The 19,025-nt window shown below is 44.6% G+C and overlaps 1 protein-coding gene across 2 annotated transcripts in view; it reads right to left on the bottom strand.

Annotated features, from left to right (window-relative positions):
* CTPS1 (CTP synthase 1) overlaps positions 1-19,025 on the bottom strand; it is a 29,945-nt gene that overhangs the window by 10,681 nt on the left and 239 nt on the right. For both annotated transcript variants that reach the window (XM_024738888.1, XM_024738887.1), the window contains exons 2-9: positions 15,939-16,117; positions 13,831-14,001; positions 10,973-11,073; positions 10,097-10,213; positions 7,317-7,400; positions 6,755-6,835; positions 3,260-3,411; positions 2,029-2,161 (exon numbers count right to left, since the gene is read on the bottom strand). In XM_024738888.1, the coding sequence (XP_024594656.1) occupies positions 2,029-2,161; positions 3,260-3,411; positions 6,755-6,835; positions 7,317-7,400; positions 10,097-10,213; positions 10,973-11,073; positions 13,831-14,001; positions 15,939-16,104 (1,005 nt within the window). In that variant the 5' untranslated portion in view covers positions 16,105-16,117. The remainder of the gene's footprint in view (positions 1-2,028; positions 2,162-3,259; positions 3,412-6,754; positions 6,836-7,316; positions 7,401-10,096; positions 10,214-10,972; positions 11,074-13,830; positions 14,002-15,938; positions 16,118-19,025) is intronic.

Below are 19,025 nucleotides of genomic sequence, written 5' to 3'. Positions count from 1 at the left end.
AGAAACACCGTCCTCCCTGCTTCCTGCCTCAGACAATCCTGGCTCTGCTTTCATCACCGCAGGCTGTAGCTCCTCTAGAACTTCAGACAAATGGAACCATGCAGCGTGCAGCCTTCTGTGTCTGCCGCCTTCAGCTCCGTGCAATGTCTCTGAGATTCACCCGTGTTGCTGTGTATCACCACGGAGTTTATTCCTTTTTACTGCTGGGTACTTTTCTACTGTAGGAATACACCACACAACGTGTTTATCCACCGACTTGTCCTGGACTTCTGGGCTGTCCCCAGATTTTGGCTGTTATGACTAACTGGTCCATTTGTATAAAGATAGATTCTTTTGGTGGACATGTTTTCATTTCTCTCGAGTAAATATCTGGGAGTGGGATTTCTGGGTCACACACAGTAGGCGTGTGTTTACCTCCATATGAAACCGCCAGACTGTTTCCTCAAGCAGCTGCACCAGTTTACACTCCCACACCCTCACTGACACGCTCAGCCACTCAGGTGGGTGGGTGTTGGCATCTCCCTGAGACTCAATTTGCATTTATCTCCCTGACAACTGAAGGCGTTGAGCATCTTTTCATGTATATCATGTGCATCTCCTATGAAGTGTCTGTTCAAATCTTCTGCCCACTTTTTTATTAGGTTGTTCGTTTTTTTCCTGCTCCTTCCTATTACCCTGCGGTGACTTCCCTGAACCCCAGGGCAAAATCCAGGAGTGGCCCAGTTGAGGGGATTCATGACCTGGCCCTCGCCAGCCTGTCTCCAGACACCCTCCAATTCACACTTTTCCATCCACTGAGTTCCCAACCATTCCACACCTCCAAGTCCTTGGATATGCGCTCCCTGCTGTCGGGAATGCCCTGCCCTGCTGCCTTATCCATCTTCCCAACCTGCCCACGGGCCCCTCATCACACGTCTTCCAGGGCAGGTTCGCCCCCTCTTCTGCCTGCTCCCTTCACACCTGAGAGACCTCACTGACTCGGATTCCCCTCTCGGCCACCACCATCTAACACATGATCGGCACAGGCTACCTCCAAGGAGATAAAATAAATGAATGATCGAAAGAACTAGCAAAAAAATAAGTCAGGGCAGGGTTAATGAGATCCCACGATTCTTAAAACACATATAACAGCTCATCCTCTCGGCACCTGTTCACCAGCATAAAGCAAGCCACGTTTTCATGCCGAGAAGCCCCTGGAAAGTTGAAGGCCAACCCCGGTGCCAACAGCGAGGGCAGCTGCTCGGGGCCATCAGCTCTGCCCCCTCCCCCCCCCAGTCAATACCCCTCAGCACTGAGCTCCAACTTCACTTCTAATTTCCATCTCTTCCTAATAAGCTCCATCAGGGAGCTACCTTGCTGGGAAAAAGGTATAAAGGGACAAGTAGAAGAGCTGACACATATGGTACTTCCTCCCTGCCAGGTACAGTTCTAAGCACTTTATATGAACTCATTCAATTCTTATCATAAGAGCCCTGTGACAACCCTTTTTAAAGATGGGAAAACTGAGGCCCAAAGAGGGCTAAGCAGCTTGCCCAGCATCACACAGCCTCGGAGGCCTGGCCGCCTGGCTCTGGAACCCCTGCCCTGAACCTCGACACTCCACTGCCTCCAGCCTGACATGCCAGCAGCTCAGCTTCTTCTCAGTGACTACCGTTCACCAGGCGCTGCCCGTTTTCCCGGCCTCGGCTGGGTGACTGGACACTTGTTCCTGAGAAACCTCCCAGCTCCACGGGGTGGACACTGGCACAGGTGCCAGCAATTGTGCAGCATGCTTAGCCACCAGGACTCCCCATTCCCAGGGTCACCTGACATTCAGATCCAAGGATTCACTCTCTTGGATCCTACTCTGACTACATCTTCTCTTATTTCCTGAAAATGCTCGGCTCTTCTCTCCCAGCCAGGAGCCAACCACAAATCCTTTTGACTCCTAAAAAAGAAATGCTAAGCTCCAATAATATAAAGCAGGTGTGCACGCAGCACCTATGAGAGTAGAGACGGCCTCCCTGTACCTGTGCGACACCTCCTCACCTTGATTTCCAATTTGTGGTTTATGGCCAGTGCAGAATGCTCCAGAGCTTTAATGACGGAGGCGTACGAGTCTGAGAACTTCGTGTATTTGCCCACGAGGGCAATAGAGCAGGTCTCCAGCAGGCGATCATATCTATCACACAAAGGTCAAGAGACACCAAATCACTCAGAATGTACATACCCCCATGAGGTCAAAATCACCTTTTAAAGAGCAGAAAAACATGTCTGGGAAAAATATGATAGGAGCAACTACTGTCTGTGTTCTATGTACTGAACAGTAAAGAGGAAGCAATTTTCAGATCAACGTGGCAGGCTTTGTAAAGAAAGTAGGATTTTGGAACCTGTTACAAAGAGATAGCTTCAAAATCCGTTCCAAATTTGGTTTTCTTTTTTTTTTTTTAAGTTAAAAAATTAACAAACACAGACAATTCACAAGAGTTAATGTGATGAAGGGAACAGTCAAATTATGGGGCATCCACACAAGAGTCCATACTCATTAAAATTTTTCATTATAAAGTATAATTAGTAACACAAAAATAAAACTGTGGCTGCATAATGATATACAAGCAAATGGACACAGACTGAAAGGGAAAATGTCAAAATGAAAATAAGTATCGCTGAACAACAGCACGCGTGCTCCCTCTACAAATGCTTGTTAGTGCCATCCAGCTGACTCGGCAGCTACGACACCACACGCCCAGTGCTCCGAGGCGCTGTGTGAAGATCTGTGAGGTGCTGTGCAAGCATCACAGGCAGGGCGAGGAGGCAAGCAGAGTGGGGACAGCTCTCAATCTGATGAGCTTTGACAGCAGCAGTAGGAAAAGACCAGACCCCCTTGTCGATCCTTCTGTAGTATGGGGTGAGCAGCGTGTTCCCAAACACAGCTCAGATATTTGGGAGCAGCCAGGAGTGCTCCAGCCACATCCAGCCACCCACGTGGGCCTCGGATACCAGTGCCAACCCACCGCAAGGAGGCCTGCTTGCGTGGGACACAAGGGTGATAGCTGTGTGATCTGAACTCCCTGAGACCCGGGACCCGGGCCAGCTCTACTGGGACTTCCTCATCCATGATGCAGCTACATGAGGGCTAAGATCCTTTCTTTACACCCCTTACCATGAAGGCCTTTTCTAGTGTGAGTTGATAGCACAAGCAAGAAAGAGCTGAATTCCCTGAGCTCCTACAAACAAAAAAGAAAGGCTCGAACTCCCAGCTCCTTATTATGAAGCAAACCTGTCAGCCATCTCTTTCCACTTCATCAGCATTTTCCGTGGCTGCCTCTCAATAGGAAGGTCAAGTCTCCGGAGAAAATAATCTACAACCCCCTGCTCTTCTAACAACAAGGGGACTCGGTAGATGGACGAGACATCGTGGACACAGATCACCTGTTTCTAAATGAGCAAAGGTTAGTTAATTAAAACAAACAAAAACTAACTGGGCTGACGGACTCCTACCAGCTCTTAGGACCTTGGGAAAATAACTGTTTTAAATTTGAAAACAAAGAAAACGACAACTTTCTAAAAAATATAAATTACCAAACTGACTCAAGACGAATAGAATACATAGTGGCTAATCTCCTATGAACATGGATGCAAAAATCCTTAAAAAAAAAAAAAGTTCATAAACCAAACCACAAATTAGTTAAAAAAAAAATCATGTCCAAGTAGGAACTGTCCCAAGAACAATGGTTCTCAAAATTGGCTGTCATTGGCATCACCTGGGAGAGCTTCTAAAAATTCAAAAGCCCATGCTGCACCCCACACCACTTACATTTAACAGTGGAATTCACTACATGAATAGATTAAAGTGGGGGGGGAAATCACCTCAGTGGAAGCAGATTTAATAAAAATTCAAAACCAATTCATAATAACAATTCCTGGTAAATTAGGAGTGTTAGAGAAAATGTGAAAATATAAAAACCCCACAGCAAACATCATTTGGTTTGATATTTAATATTAATGCTTAATATTTAAAGTCTGAAACAAGGCAACACTGGTCACTAATCCCTACTTCTATTCAACAGTGTACTAGAGATATTAGCTATTACAATTAGATAAGAAAAAAATGTACATGAATTGGAAAATAAGAAAAAATTGCCACTAATTGCATATGATATAACTGCTCACCCATAAAAACCACGGGAATTTACAGGCAAAAAATCAGAACTAACGGGGCTTCCCTGGTGGCATAGTGGTTAAGAATCTGCCTGCCAATGGAGGGGACACGGGTTTAAGCCCTGGTCCAGGAAGATCCCACATGCCACAGAGCAACTAAGCCTGTGCACTACAACTACTGAGCCTGCGCTCTAGAGCCCGTGAGCCACAACTATTGAAGCCCGCGGGCCTAGAGCCCATGCTTGGCAACAAGAGAAGCCATCGCAGTGACAAGCCCGCTCGACACAACTGGAGAAAGCTTGCGCACAGCAGCGAAGACCCAACACAGCCAAAAAAATTAAAAGTAAAAAAAAAATTTTTTAACTCAGAACTAACAATTTTAGTAAGGTTGCTAAGCTTGAGATCAATGGGCAGAAGTCAGCAGGGTTTCCTATACATGGGTCTTATTTAATCAGGAAATATAATTTTTAAAAATACACCATTCACATAGTAACAAAAATTATGAATACCTATAAATAAATTTAAAACACAATTCACAAAGATATATAAGCCTAAAAACCACCTTTAAAAAGAAAATTGTAGAATATTATCGAAAGTTCTTTCAACACATGGAGCTGGAAGAGCTAGATATCTATACATGCAAAAAGATGAATTGCAAATTTTACTGAAAAGTTACTATCCATAAAAATTAACTCATAATGAATCCTAGACCTATGTGTTAAGCCCTAAAATTATCAAACTTCAGAAGAAAATCTTCATGACCTTGGTTAAGTAGAGTTCTTAGATATGATACCATAAGCACAACCTATAAAGAAAAAAATGAATAAACTGGGAGTTCATCAAAATGTAAAAGCTTTTATGCTCCCAAAGACACCATTAAGAAAATGAAAAGACATACACCTGAAATTAGCACGACATTATAAATCAACTATACTTCAATTAAAAAAAGAAAAGACAAAAAAAAAAAACAAAAGAAAATGAAAAGACAAACCACAAGCTGGGAGAAAAAAGTGTGCAAATCATATATCTGATAAAAGACTTGCACTGAGAATATATAAAGAACTCCTATCACTCAATGGGATAAGCAACCCAATTAAAAATAGGCAAAAGATGTGAAGTTCCAATTTAAATATAGAAACAACTGTCACATTTTTTAATAGTAACTAATTTTAATGATAACCTATTCTATTATAGAATTGAATCACCTTCACTTGCTGGGACAGAAATATCTAAAATAACTGAAGTGCATGAAAAAAGGCTGTTCATAACAATGAGAGTACTCTGATGTTCCATGTACTTAGTACGAAGCAGAAGCCCTTTGATGGGCTCCTGGCTCAGGCATCGTGTCCAGGAACACTGATCTCAGGTGTCAGGCTACCCTCACACCCTGAAGCTTGAGCCATCGTGGAGATGGAGAGGACAGCTGCTTCTAATAGTCAAAGGCTTTCCTCTTGCTCTATTCACTTTAATGCCAGGGCAATGACTTTAATTGTACTGGGTTTTCTTTTTTTTTAGATCTTTTTTTTTTTTTTTTTTTTGCGGTACGCCGGCCTCTCACTGTTGTGGCCTCTCCCATTGCAGAGCACAGGCTCCAGACGTGCAGGCCCAGCGACCATGGCTCACAGGCCTAACCGCTCCGCGGCATGTGCGATCTTCCCGGACCGGGGCACGAACCTGTGTCCCCTGCATCGGCAGGCGGACTCTCAACCACTGCGCCACCAGAGAAGCCCGGATTTCTCTTATTTTAACCCTGCTCCCTCATCCACTCCTCTCTAGGCCAGGTGGGCTCCCCGCTTAGTCTCCTGATCCTCAAATAACCTAGCAGTAGAACAAACCATCCATAACCTAATCATACGTTCCTTGACCTCAACTTCCCTTCTACTCTCCTTCAGCCAAACTTGATCAAAGCCACAATCCCAACTTACCACCACTGGAATTTCCATTACACGCACCACACTTAAGAAATATCACAGGTTCCAAAATGTTGAATTTCCTGTACCATAGGTAACCTCCATTAGCACAAATAACAAAAAAGACTATATGTTTAGGGCCTACAACACCTTAGACAGCAGGCAACAGGAATATAAAGTTGAATAAAGTGATCCTTGCCCTCAAGAAGCTCAGTCTATGAGGAGAGACAAACACGGACGAACACACAGACACACAGGAACACTTACACACTAAGGGGCAGTATGACAGGCTTACCACCAGGACCTGTGAGACACACAAGTCACTCAGAGAAGATTAATCCTGAGGTTTGAGGAGGTTTGGAAAGTAAAGCTACTCAGACAATACTGTGTCCTAGCTGGGCCCCAAAGGATGAAAATGAATAGGAGATTGCCAGGCCTACTACAGGGACAGGGGAACACCCACTCCGCATGGCTGGAGCAAACAGTACGAGGAGCGGGGACAGACAGGAGAGGTAAAAGATGTTCGGGGAACCACAGAAAATAAGGTGATGGAGAATCACAGGGCCGGTGGGTGTCAGTTCTTCTACAGAACAGTCTACTGTCTCAAATTATGAAATACCAACAAGGCTCATGAAACTGGCTAAGAGACATTAGGATAATTAGCAGCAAAAAATAAGTTATGTGAAGACGGGATTTCTACTTACTTGTTCAGGTTCAACATGGCAGAACATTGATATTTTCTCTTTCACTGACGTGTCGAGAGGATTTGAGCACCTGCACACAACCTAGACATTTGGATGGACACAAGGGGTTACAAAATTGGGTTTTTTCTCGTGACTGAAATTAAAGTAGACACCACATTGTCAAGCTGGATGAAAATGTTAACTCCTGGCACAATGCACATAAACTGTAAAAATGTTACTTGTTTTCAAAACTGAAATTCCTAAATCCCAAGTTGGAGAAACATGAGAGAGTGGCAGGACAGACAGATTAATGAGCCAACTGGAGTTTTCCTCAACCGATGTTCTTGGGTAGGAGGGACAGGAGAATGAATGATTGGCTGGGAGGAGAAGACAGGACCTCACACACACCAGGTAAGAAAATCTTTGCAAACCACAACCCAGTTCACTCAGCACTAACCCTACTTCTCCATCATCGTCTCGGCTAACTAAATGGGGGCCAAGAAAAGGTTTTGGCTGCCGTGGAGGCGTGATCTTAATTAGACAGATAAGATCACTCTGAAACGAGGTAACCAGGAAATCTTACCAGATCTGGGGAAAGCCCAAGCCCTCTGAGTTCCCGAACACTGTTCTGGGTGGGTTTAGTCTTCTGTTCCCCTGTTGAACTTGGCTATTTTGCAGAAGGAAAAAAAAGTTAATTTCTCTATGAAAAGGAATTTTCAGCTGTGACTTTTCCCCGAACCTCTTTTCATAATATGGAAATGGATAATTTGACCATTTACCTAGTTTATTTTTTATTTTTGTCAAAGTTACACATGCATATATTTGAGAGTCAAGTAGTTCTGTATGGTTTGTCCTAAAAGCAGTAGTAGCAGCCCTATCTACCCTTTCCCTTTTCCAAACCCTAGAGATAGCCACTCTTTCACTTTTTTTTTTATTTGAAGTACAGCTGATTGCCAATGTTATGTTAGTTTCAGGTGTACAGCAAAGTGATATATATATATATATATATATCTTTTTCAGATTCTTTTCCATTATAGGTTATTACAAGATATTGAAGGTAGTTCCCTGTGCTATACCGTAGGTCCTTCACTTTCCCACTCTTGGATGATCCTCCTAGTATGCTTTACTGCTACTTCTTTGACATTCAGTTTGAGGCATTTTCTATTGACTTCCTGTTGGGTAAGGAATCCACTCTTTTCATTCCCCTGCACCCATTACACGCACCTGCCCTGTGTATGCAACCCCTATTTCATGATCCCTCTTCAGTGTTTACATACTTTTGAGTATTTACATACTGTGTACCATGAAAACCACGTGCCATAACTTTTCCTTTCTGGCCCAATTATTTGTTTTCCTTGGTTGGTTTTTTTTTGTTGATATGCTGAGTTTCTATGTACTAAATTATCTTTATTCTCCTCTCACACTTAAAGATACATTTGTTGGGTACAGAATTCTAAGTTAGAAGTCATTTTCCCTAAGAATTTTTAAGGAAACAGCTTCACTATCTTTTAGCTTTCAGGATTGCTGTTGAAGTCTAATGCCATAATGACTCTTGGTTTTTTTCTTTAGTTTTTTTTAGAATTTCTGCCCCATTATTCCAAAATTTCACAACAATGTGCCTTGGTGGGGGTCATTTTTCATTTAATAGGCTGAGCGTTCAGTGGGCCCTTCCAATCTAGGAACTCCTATCTGGAAATTTCCTTCAATTATTTAGATCAGGAATCAGAAAACTTTTTCTATAAAGGGCCAGACAATAAGTATTTTAGGTTTTGTGGGCCACAGTCTCTGTCACAACTACCCAACTCCGATTTTTTTTTAATTAATTTTTATTGGAGTATAGTTGATTATAATGTTGTTAGTTTCTGCTGTACAGCAAAGTGAAACAGTTATGCATATATATATATATCCACTCTTTTTTAGATTCTTTTCCCATATAGGTCATTAGAGTATTGAGTAGAGTTCCCTGTGCTATACAGTAGGTTCTTATTAATGTTTTAATACAAATGGGCATAGCTGTTTTATTTTCAAAAACAGTGGGTGGGCTGATTTGGCCTGTCTGTTGACCTCTGGTTCACATCACACTTCCCTCTCCATTTCTATTATTTTTTTGAAAATCCCATTATTTGGATCAGAACTCCTAGACCAGCCTCTAATTCTCTTGCCTTTTCTCTCCTATTTTCTCTCTCTTGACCTTTCTTCTCTACTTCCTGGGTATTTCCTTAAACTTCTTTTTCATTCCTGCTATCCAATTTTTAATTTCCAAGAATTCTTATCTATTCTCTGAATGTTCTCTTCTTAAGGTATCCAGCTCTTGTTTAACAGATGCAGTTTATCTCCTCTTAATTCTGAGGATATTAATGATATGTTGCTTTGTTTTCTTTATCTAAGGTTTCCTTTTCCTACTCCCTGCAGAGCCTCAATTTCCTCTGTTTTTTCTGTTGTTCTGGTCTCTTGCACGCTAAACGCTTTCTCCAAATGTCTGGTGATCACCGGCTGCCGGCTCACTCTAAAAGCTAATCGGAAGTTCTCTGAGTGGGTGACCTTGTCCACCAGGGTCCTCACTGCGGGAATCTGGCTGGTCTGTTTTCACTGAGGAGCCTCTGAGGGCAGTGTGTTTTCTCCTGGGTTAGTTGCATACCCCAAGAAGAATCTTACAATCTCCTACGTAGACGGTCCCCGCCTGGCTGTGATGATTCTGCAAATCAAGTAGCAGAAATCACACTGTCCCTAGTGCCTGCTCATCCAGAAAAAGCCTACATTCTCTGCCAAGATGGGAGAGGGACTGATGCCCAATTGTGCATAACAGGGAAGGGGATGCCAGGGTCTAAGTGCTTCTGAAACGGCAGTTATAAGGAGTCCCACCCCCAGCCCCAGAGGTGCCCAGTGCTGCCCATTCCTGAGTCTTTGGGGTTCTGCAGGGCAAGCAGGGTTGCTTCCCTGCTTTCTCCGCTGCAGGCTTAGAATCCAGCTCTCCCAGGTCTGCTCAGTCCATTTCTACATGGCCATCTGCTTTCTGCCTGCCTAATTTTTGTCACTACTGACTCCATTCAGAGTATTTTATCTTTGTGAATTTTTGCCTTAAAAAGAAATTCCCTCTACTCCAGTTGTAGTGGAGTTTCATCACGTATTAAAGACAAATGGACACATGCAACCCACTGTCTTTAACTGTAATTTCCCTGATTAATTTTCCAAATGTTTTCCATTTGATCTTTTCCAAAAGTATGATTATAATAATTTAAAATTCACAAAGAAGTGTTTTATTCCCTGCTTCCTGCACCTCAAATATTTGAAACAGATAAGGAATGAAAACCATCCTCTCCTCCCTCCTCTCCATCCCCCAAAGTAAAGCTCTGAATGCCTTACCTGAGGAACGAGACTGACATGAATGTTACAGAAGTTCTCTCTTTTGACCTTGAACTGGAATTGACGGAAGGCCTCAATAAAGGGCATGCTTTCTATATCTCCTACTGTCCCACCAAGCTAGAAGAACAAAGTTAATTTAGAGGTTAAGCACTAAACCTTCCTTTTGTGATTCAGGTGTCTATGTCATCTCAATTCAACGATCAGTAACAGTGTAACGCAGACTCCCTGCGCCTATAAAATGTCATTTAACATACTGACACTGGACGTTTTTCTTTGTGCTAAAAGATTACTTTTTATGATAGGTTCAACATTCCCCAAGGTTATCATGGATCTTTCCACATCATTTCAAGAAAACGGTCAGGTGAAAGACGCACTAGGAATTTTATTTGTATGAAGAGTCACAAAGCAAAGAAATCAAAATCTTATCTACTTAGCCATAAATAACTTCTATATTAAAAAGCAGTTATAAACCAACTGCTGGAACTTTTGAGTCTCCTGTTTTCACAGGAACACGGAGATCCAACAGCTAGGATCAGCAAAGCAGGAGTACAGAAACTAAAACCGAAACAGGCTCATTCAGAGGGATGAACATTCCTGCCAGAGGAAAGCTGAAGGTCGGGTCACCTGACTTTCTCAAGAGACAGACGAGAATGCGTCATGCCACTCTTATGATCTGCGTGAACGAAGTATTGCTTTCGATGGTGCAGCCACTCTACGTGATGGTGACTGTGCCCTTACCTGCCACGCTGCCCTTAGGAGGGTCAAGGGTTTCACAGGCAACTGGCTTATCAGTTGCTGGTGGGTGACTAAGGAGGAGAAAATGTACACCTGGTCACATGCGCAGGTACCACGGAGCTCCAAACAGACTCAACAAACCTCAATAACACACACTTGAGGCTCCAGGCCATCTTCATCCACGGGTATTAACGCCTGTCTCATTACCCACTCCTGGATTGCATCTGTGATGTGCGGGACGACTGAGGAAGAGAAAGGACATACGTGACCTACACGTCCCATCCCGTCCCATCCACATCAATTGAGGCAGACACACCCTTTGTGACAACAAACCGCAGAGTAGCAGTGGGTCGTAACAATATTTTCGAGACCCCTCTCAAATGCCCTTAACAAATCACACTACCCCCGGCCTCCCTTCCAGATTTCCTGGTTGTGACTAGAAGCCCCACAGGAGAGTAGGGACTCGAGGGGTGACATGAGCCACCCCAGAGCAGTGGCCTCAAAGCAGAATCTACCCTGGCCACTCCTACTGCTTACGGCTGGGGGTGGGGGTGGGGGGGGGTGCTGAGGGAGGGAGCATATCACACCCTTTTTCAAGGACAAGAGAGCACCAGGACCCTGTTCCATTACATTTCCAGTTTACCCAAGGGTAGATAATCTACTGCAGAGACAGGGAAGTGCAGCAGAGTGGTCGGGAGCACAGCATCTGGGGCCAGAATGCCTGGATTCAAGTCTCAGTTCCACCACTCGTCAGGTGTGGGTCTCTGGGCAAATTACCTAACTATTCATAAGTTCGATCTCCCTATCCGTTAACTGGAGGTAAGAGCTTCTACTTCCTGAAGTCATGGAAATGTAGCGATAGAGCACTGGTGAGATGCTGAGCAGGGCCCCTGCGTGATGGTTCTCATCAACCCCAGCCATGGCTCAGCGTTTTTTAAACCACAGTCGTGGGGCTCAGAAGACCAGCTCCTAAGGGGCAGAGGCTGCTGTTTAACTTGCTATGTACAGAACCGGCAGTGCCTCAAGCACAGGATATTACCTGTTCCACACACAGCAGCCAAAGTGGTCTTTTAAAATGCAACTCAGGGTTCACCACTCCCAGGCTTAAACTCCCGAATGGCCTCCCACGGCTCTGAGTAAAATGCAACCTCTATGCCGTGGCCCTTCACGGGGCCCCGTGGAAGCTGGCTGCAGCCCACCTCTCCCACCTGCCCCTTGGTCTCAGTGCAGGAAATCTCCCTCCTGGTCCCTGACCAGCCCCCTTGCAGCCAGGGCCCTGGGTCCGTGCCGAGCACCCCTTCTGCTCTTCCCAGGGCTGGCCTCCCAGCTCAAACGCCCTCTCTTGGAGGCTTTCCCTGACCACCTGTCCAGACTGCCTTCCACACCACTCTCCCTCTCTCTCTCTCTCTCTCTCTCTCCTCACTCTATTTAGTTCCTTCTCAGCTCCTATCAGACAACTCACTTCACCAGTTTGGTTTTTTCTCTCCCAGAAGGTAACCTCCATGAGGACAACGGCCTCACTGGGCTTGTTCATCATGCACTCCCAGTATCAGCAAGGGTCTGACCACACTGGGCATCAAGAAATCGCTGATGAGTGAATAAATGAATTAATACACTAGAAGCCTAGAACAGCAAACTGTATGATCAAGATCACTGCAACTCCTAATTGATCCCGTTCTGTGTGTTGGGAACTCAAGAGAAACACTCGACTGACTGAGCTCCTTTAATTCTCCCAGCAACCCGGATAGGTAGGTACTGTTATTATCCCCATTTCACAGAAAAGGAAATTAGACCTCAAAGAGGGGAAGTAATCTGCCCATGTTCACAAAGCTGGTTAAGTGGCAGAGCTAAGACCTACACATGACCCCCTAGCCCAGAATCCAGCCAGGGTGGCCCCAGGGGAGAGACAGCTGTCAGCGTGACCCTCAGCCTTCAGTCCAATAAAGTCCAAAGTCAAAAGCAGATTTATTCTCATAACTCAGATGAGAGCCACTCTTCAGCAAGCCCCCAAATCTGGACTTATGCCATCATACTAGACCTGAGGCCTTCCAACACCCACTTTTGAAAAGCAGCGCTAGCCTCAAATGATCGCTGTGCAAAACCTCCACCCAGCAGACAGACAGACGCTGCGCTGGTGAAAGCTCAGGAGGACCCAGAGACCTGCTTCTCAGACTCCCTCTAACCCATGACCAGCCCAAAGGCCAATGGACACAATGGGAGTCCTTTTCCTTCTCCCTGTCTATACACAGAACGTCCCAGATGCACGACATACACCGTCTGGCTGACCGCCCTCACCTAGCTGCTGTCATCACTTCACACTCATCACTGTGGAAAAACAACAGAAACTAAAACCAAAAAATGCTCATTCAGAGGGATGAACATTCCTGCCAGAGGAAAGCTGAAGGTCGGGTCACCTGACTTTCTCAAGAGACAGACGAGAATGCGTCATGCCACTCTTATCGGTACAATTCATACTAAGCAAATGTATAAATGCTGAAAAAGGAGAACTGCGTGAACGAAGTATTGCTTTCGATGGTGCGGCCACTCCACGTGATGGTGACTGTGCCCTTACCTGCCACGCTGCCCTTAGGAGGGTCAAGGGTTTCACAGGCAACTGGCTTATCAGTTGCTGGTGGGTGACTAAGGAGGAGAAAATGTACACCTGGTCACATGCGCAGGTACCACGGAGCTCCAAACAGACTCAACAAACCTCAATAACACACACTTGAGGCTCCAGGCCATCTTCATCCACGGGTATTAACGCCTGTCTCATTACCCAAATCATGAAGCTGGACTGTCAGCTTCAATGCCATTCACAGAGAGGCGGGAGCCTACTCAAGTTAAACAGCCATGCAACTCTGAATTTTCAACTGAAGACATAGTTCAGTAACAATACCTTGATACTTTCATGATGAAACTGCATAAAAGGCACATCTTTATACACAAAAGAAATTAAACTGGCTAAGACTTTTAAACCTTGAAGGCAAATCCAGTATTACCTTGGACGGTTTTCCCCAAGTAATCTCCTTTGCGTTCCTTGTTAATGACGTACTGATAGATCTTTCCAGTAGTCAGATTATTGTCCTTGGTGAGGCGGATGTCAAGGAAACGTTCATAGTTACCCAGGTCAAGGTCTACTTCCCCACCATCATCCAGCACAAAAACCTCACCTGCAGTGAACAGTGATAATGGTTAGGGTGGGTGAAAGATACAAATACCATGGCACAACTTGAGTTCCCAAATATAAACACTTGAAAAGAACCAAGTCTGCATAAACTTGACAGGAAGCAGGGAAATTTATTTCCAGAAAAGTAAATATGACAAGAAAGAAAAATCGCCAATCATTCTGCAAAAGGTTTACTCCATACTTCCAGTTTATCGCCAAACTCAGTCTGAATTAGAAGATTCTGTCATGAAACAGCATGGAATGAATAGAAGGAAACTACAGCCAAGCAAGACACAGGGAACTTTACATGGTATGGCATCCGCCACCTAAAGAAAAAGAACTTTTGTCTCAAGTCTCCTACCTGAGCAGAGAAAGGTTTGAATGTGATAAAAGTAGGATTTGATCCAAAAACTTAAACAAGGTATATATGTTACAGTCGTGTTGATTATAAAAACCGGCTTCTGGGCCACACTTTAGTCCAAAACAAAGGTGTGAAATTGCTCAAGTTTCCTCCTATTCCTTTGTTTAACAATCATTCCTTGAAATGTCATTCTAGAAATTCTGCCCCAAACGGGGCCTTCCTACCATCACAATGGGAGACAATCCCCAAAATAGGAAAGTAAAAATGGTCTTGTTTTTCCCTCATCCTCTGCTCTCAGGAATGCTGAAATATTGCTCCAATTTTTTCCATCCTTCCTGACACTATTTATTACATAAAGATTTTTGCTCTGATGACACTCATAGATTTTTACCTCACATTAGAAAGTAGGAGTATGAAAACAATTTAAAAACTTGAGGGACTTCCCTGGTGGCGCAGCGGTTAAGAATCCGCCTGCCAAGGCAGGGGATGTGGGTTCGAGCCCTGGTCCAGGAAGATCCCACATGCCGTGGAGCAACTAAGCCCGTGCGCCACAACTGCTGAGCCTGAGCTCTAGAGCCCACGAACCACAGCTACTGAGCCCACGTGCCACAACTACTGAAGCCCACACACCTAGAGCCTGTGCTCCGCAACAAGGGAAGCCACCACGAGAAGCCCGCGCACCGCAACGAAGAGTAGCCCCCGCTCACTGCAACTAGAGGAAGCCCGTGCACAGCAACGAGGACCCAACACAGCCAAAAATAAAGAAACAAACAAACAAACAAATAAATAAAATACTTGAGAAGTATTTTTTAACATGTCTCAATAGTACATCTACCCCCAATTTTAAGAAATTACTCTTAGGCGATTCAGACACAGTTACTCATCACACAGTTGGTAGTAATCAGCAATAACAAGGAAGTAGAGTGCTGTTTTCCTACCCCACCTTAACGGTTTCTCCTTTTCACTCACCTCGAAGGATGCTTGTTTTTACTATCCAAACTCTGTTAGCAAAACAGAATCTCAAGCATACAGATCATCGAAATTCAACATCTATCCGTTGCCTGAATCCCTACAAGTGGTCCTTTGGCCTCTGTCTGAACACCTCTACCAAAGGGAACTCACAAAATCTTCACCCCACTTTTGGAGAGCACTTACTATTATAAAGATCTTACACTGCGCCAAAATCCATGGCCTTACAACTTCTATCCACCCATCCTATTCCTAAAGATTGGGGCCACAAAGTATAAACATAATCCCTCTTCTCAAATATCTGAAGAAAGTTACTGTGTCACCAGATATCTTTCTTCAAGAGAAGAGACAAACTTTCATTCAGCTACCTAAAATATCATTCCTATTACAGAAACCACTGAACTCTAATCACTCCATTGCCTATTAAGATTTCTGCTTCTTCTCTGTCCAACTGAGAAAAGCATCACTCTGCTATGCTAAGGACCCCTCTCAGAAGGCAGGAAGTGGAGGTCATGGAATGCAAAATACACACAATTTCCAGGGGCTGAGATTTTCTCTCGCATATTACATAATTATTTTTAAATAAGAAAAAAGAAATGCATTTTGCTTACCATGCTCATAAGGAGAGAATGTTCCTGCATCAATGTTAATATACGGGTCAATTTTAATGGAGGTTACATGTAAACCACATGACTTGAGTATTGTACCCACACTGCTGGCGATGATTCCTTTTCCAATTCCTGATATGACACCACCAGTAACTAGAATGTACTTCATTTTACTTGTTGACCTGGGAAAAAGAAAAAACATACCTCAACAAATCAAACTGATCTGGGTTCAAATCCTGGCTCTGCCACTTACCAGCTATGAAGCCTCTAGGAGCCTCGGTTTCCCTATCTGTCACATGACTTTGGAAGGTTGTTATATGGGATCCTAACAAATGTTTTCTTGGATCACTCAATGGCTTTAGTCAAGTATGACTTGAAAAACAACTGCTAATTAAATAATGCAGCTTTTGTTTAAAACTTTGACAGCTAACAACCTTGACAGCCAACATAATTTTTAAAAAAAGGCAGCTCTGTTGATAGAACATTATGCCCCCAATGGTGGCTGACACTGCCGCCAGACACTGGGTTGTCAGGCAGGTGCTTCATTATTTTCCCTACATGGAGAAAAAAATTTCAAACTTGGATGAGCACTCCAATTCCCCATGAAAGAGATAATGTCTTTGGCTAAACTAAAATTTATCGCCAAGAAAACACAGCTCCTCTAGGTTATGGAAGACCGCATAAAAGAACTTCAACATTTAAAAGGAGTAGCAGTTAAAACTAAAGATCTTTTAATTAAAGGTAGCTCTCCTCTGAAATGTAATAACTTGCTCCTTGCCAGCAATCTCTCCCAGGTATGCCATGAAGAGAGACTATATATATTGGAGGAAACGGACATCCGACAATAAACCAGTCTGAGCACATAATGGGCAGAGGACTCAAAGAGTGGGGAGATTAGATTAAATCCTAAGAGCCAGACAGTTGTGGCAGGGAATGGAAGAAACAGACTTCATGAGAGATAAAAGAGATGGATGGACGCAAGAACAGCAGGGGCAAGAGGTGAGCAGGCAGACAGCGACAGGCTCGCCAGGGAGAATTGATCACTGGCCCCGGTTCTGGAGGCTCAGAAATAGCATTTGGTCAGTACACCCAAATGTGATCAAAATGAGAAACACAATCGCAAGGAGAAGAGAATGCTTGCTTTGGCATATGGTCTGGGACATTTTCCTCCTCTGGGAACACTTCTTGTGAAGCCAAATTATAATAAAAATAAGCTAAGAAGGGAACAAGGAAACTGGGCAGTTCTGCTTGAAGCATTCCACCTCCCTGCTCCGCTCTGCTCCTCCCCAAGGCAGAAATAAACATCCTTGGCATAGAGATGAGAATGCTCACAATGTCTTCCCCCCTCAGACAGCAAGGAAAAGACCCACCCAGGTCCCGCTCTTTCTATTCTCTGTTGCAGCACTCCCAAAAGCATGCTCCTCGGTTTCGTCAAAATGCATGTGGGATACCCAAAAAGGGCTCTATGGACAAATAAATCAGAGAAATGCTGGTGAAACAGTCAACTGGTTTCTTTTTTTTTTTTTTTTCAACTGGTTTCTTTAATGCAAGACCTCTGGGAGCCTTTAATAAGCTAATGTGCACTGTGAGCTCCCAAAAGGGATATACAGTCAGCAGTTTCCCTAAACTTGTTTGACCCCAAGTCCCTAATATTTGGGGGAAACACTGCTCTGTCACTTCACAGCTGAACAGTGCCTTACTGACATGTGAACGTCAGACCTGGCTACATTTTAGAGACATCCTAATCAGGCATATCCCTGAGACCACACCCTGGACTCACTGACTAAATTTTGGATGTTCCAGAAATTCCTCAGCCATCCTGCGTGGGTTATAGAGTGGGTTACTTCTATAGAAGACTCATCTCATCCATTTGCATTTGATTGGCCCCAATTTTACTCTAAGAAGACAACACCTCTCTTTAGGGGAGATGCCTGCAGTCCCCCACAGTGCCCTGCAATAAATATTCTAATGTACTCAAGAGGCCAGGCAGGAGAGGCTGATGTGACCCAGTCACCCCCATGTATGGACTACCCTGTAGGTAAGTGCTACTGTGCTAGACACTTCGGGGACTACAAAAATTACTCAGATTTGGGCCCACAGCTCAAGCTGCAGTCCATTTAGAGAGACAGAACATTTACAAATAAATGAGTAATCCAGTGATGGTAGGAAGCAGAGGGATGATGTGTGACAGGTATAAATGGAAAAGAAGAGAGAGCAGAAAGCTTTCAGTGGCAAGACCAGGGTAAGGACCATGGCCCATCAGAGAAAGATGAGAGGAGTGAAGGGAGGAGAGGAACCAGATGGCTGCTGCTGTGTTGACCTGAGACTTGCAACGGCCTTTAAGGGAAAGGGAACAGAGTGGGCAGGAAGGTACAGCTATCTACAGAACACAGAGGGAGGGCCAAGGAAAGAGACTGGGGGTGAGGGGGAGATGGTGGGAAATAAATAGGAAATTTAGGCAAGGGTCCAAATCATGGGGCAACTTGAGTGCTCAATCCGAACTTTAGTCTGAAGGTGATGAGAGACATGGGAAGGTTTTCAAGCACAAAAGTAACAGAAATCAAGATGCATCAAAGGAATTCATCAAAGATGACACAACAACAAAGATGTTGTTATTAAATGCCGAGATCCAGTTCCAGCTCCACCACTTGTGTACTGGGACCTGTCAAGTCACAGAAGCCGCCTGAAGCCCAAGTCCTCACATCCGTTAAACGGGGTTGAGAATCTCCGCATCGCCTGTGTCACATAACTGCTGAGGATTCAAAATTATAATGAGTGTGGACGTAAGTGCGCCACGCACACGTAGTGAACTTCTTTAAAATGCAGCATCTTCGTTCTGGGCGGCCGGTAAGTAAGGAGGCCAGCTGTGGGCCGAAGCCGACCTTTCCCCAGCACCTGGAGGCCGTCCGGCTCCGCGAGATCCCAGGCCCCCTCCGCCCGCCGAAGTCCGGGCGCGCCGGAGGGGGCCGCAGCCAGGCCGCCGAGCCCATCCCCCACCGCGGCGGGCGTGGCTCGGACCTTGATCCCCCTCCAACGAAGCTAAGGCCGTGCCTTAACGCCGGGGGGCGAGGGCCGCGGCAGCCCGAATGG

Source organism: Neophocaena asiaeorientalis, unplaced genomic scaffold, assembly GCF_003031525.2.
Source record: "Neophocaena asiaeorientalis asiaeorientalis breed wild unplaced genomic scaffold, Neophocaena_asiaeorientalis_V1.1 scaffold106, whole genome shotgun sequence".
Classification (NCBI taxonomy): domain Eukaryota; kingdom Metazoa; phylum Chordata; class Mammalia; order Artiodactyla; family Phocoenidae; genus Neophocaena; species Neophocaena asiaeorientalis.
This window is presented reverse-complemented; position numbering and strand designations above follow the sequence as displayed.